At 50.1% G+C, this 1,945-nt stretch overlaps 1 protein-coding gene across 1 annotated transcript; it reads left to right on the forward strand.

The window, feature by feature from the left end:
- Positions 1-976: 976 nt before the first annotated feature.
- On the forward strand, positions 977-1,686 carry LOC308250518 (ferritin light chain-like; the record flags this gene model as incomplete). Its single annotated transcript, XM_080673237.1, has 1 exon — positions 977-1,686. The coding sequence occupies exon 1, from the start codon at positions 1,156-1,158 to the stop codon at positions 1,684-1,686; it is 531 nt and encodes a 176-aa protein (XP_080529363.1). The 5' UTR covers positions 977-1,155.
- Positions 1,687-1,945: the final 259 nt, after the last annotated feature.

Here is a 1,945-nt window from a genome sequence, read left to right on the forward strand (position 1 = left end):
AGTGCCTCCTTGGCTTACTGTAGGAACAGCACGGAGTTTGGCTTGAGCAGAATGAGTCATGAGGAAAGTCTAGATAATGCGGTGGAGGAGGGAGCTAAAGGTTAGACTGCTTAGACCCCAGGACCTGGAAGACCATAGCAATAATGACAGATTTCCCCCTAAATGCAATGGGAAACTATTGGAGAGCACTCTGGAGGGAGAAGAAGCCAACTTCAGTTTGGGAGAGGTTGCGTTTGAAAGGATATGTGAGACAGACAGGTGGAGGGGTGTAGCAGGCATTGGTTATGAACCCACAAATGGCTGAGGATTTCAGATGTGTTTGTGAGAATCATCATCATATAGATGAGAGTGGAAATCCTGGGTGGAAATCCAGGTTTGCCTTGGAATGTTGTAGGGTCTGTTGAGAAGAGGAGGAAACTGAGGAACCAGCAGTTAAGGGGTAGAGCGAAGAGAAGGAATTTATGAAGAAGTTTGGGGAAAAAAAGGGGCAACATAGGGAACTAGGAAAGAGGGAGTCATCAAAGTAGTGGGGAAGAGACTTTGAAGGTCAAAAATCTCAGGTGCTGCAGAGAAAGTAACATAAGGAATATGCTTTCCATTTCTCAGTCTGTAAGATAGTGCAGAGGGATTGGAAGTGGGAAGATATCAGTGAGCTAAATAATAAATGAGCAGTGTGACTCAGTGTGGACATCATCCTACACTTATAGGCCTGGCCCAGACACGTTTATGTCTACACTTCATGGGCCATACCCATTGGGCTGATGGCCAAACTGGTTATCAGGAGGACAGAACCCAAATATTTCATGCCAAGTGGCGGGCAGATCAGTAGGTGGTGTCACAGGGTCTGTGTGGGTTGGAAAGGAAGCAAAACCGGAAAGATTCTGATATAGGGGAGCCAATGAAAGAGTAAGGGTCCGAAGTTCCTGATAAGCTTCAAGTGTAGATAAAGTGGGTATAACGGGAGCGCACTCGGAAGTCCCGGATCTGTCTCTTGCTTCAACAGTGTATGGACGGAACAGACCCAGGGACACCCGTTCTTCCAGCCACCGGCCACTCTCCTGCGTCTCATCCAGTCACCACCTTCAGAACCACCTCGGGGACCAGCCAACACACCGGTTTGTTTTTTCTACCTTAACTCCTCATTGCTGAACAACCATGAGCTCCTCTCAAATTCGTCAGAATTATTCCACCGAGGTGGAGGCTGCGGTCAACCGCCTGGCCAACCTGCATCTGCGGGCCTCCTACACCTACCTCTCTCTGGGCTACTATTTCCACCGTGATGATGTGGCTCTGGAGGGTGTGGGCCACTTCTTCCGCGAGTTGGCGGAGAAGAAGCACGAGGGCGCGGAGCATTTCTTCAAGTTGCAAAACAAGCGAGGCGGCCGCATTCTCTTCCAGGATGTGCAGAAACCTTCCCAGGATGACTGGGCCAAAACTCAGGACGCCATGGAAGCCGCCCTGGCCTTGGAGAAGAGCCTGAACCAGGCCCTTTTGGAGCTGCATGCCCTGGCTTCTACCCGTGCAGACCCTCATGTCTGCGACTTCCTGGAGAACCACTTCCTGGATGAGGAGGTGAAACTGATCAAGAAGATGGGCGACCACCTGACTAACATCCACAGGCTGGCCGGCCCCCAGGCTGGGCTGGGCAAGTATCTCTTCGAAAGGCTCACCCTCAAGCACGACTAGGAGCCTTTGGAGCCCAGAGGCCTTTCAGAGGCACCACTCTCCACCCCCCCCCCCCCCACCCCGGCCCTGCATCCCCCTGGTGTCTCTGGCTTTTATCTGAGCCTCTTCCCGAAACTACTAGCCATTCTTTTAACCACCCTGGAGCCCTCTCCCCTGCATTGGACCAAATGAAACAATAAAACTTTTTGCAGCAAAAATAAATAAATAAATAAATAAATAAATAAATAAATAAATAAAATAAAGTGGGTATAATGGGATG

This window comes from Plecotus auritus (genome assembly GCF_963455305.1).
Source record: "Plecotus auritus genome assembly, chromosome: 6".
Classification (NCBI taxonomy): Eukaryota; Metazoa; Chordata; class Mammalia; order Chiroptera; family Vespertilionidae; genus Plecotus; species Plecotus auritus.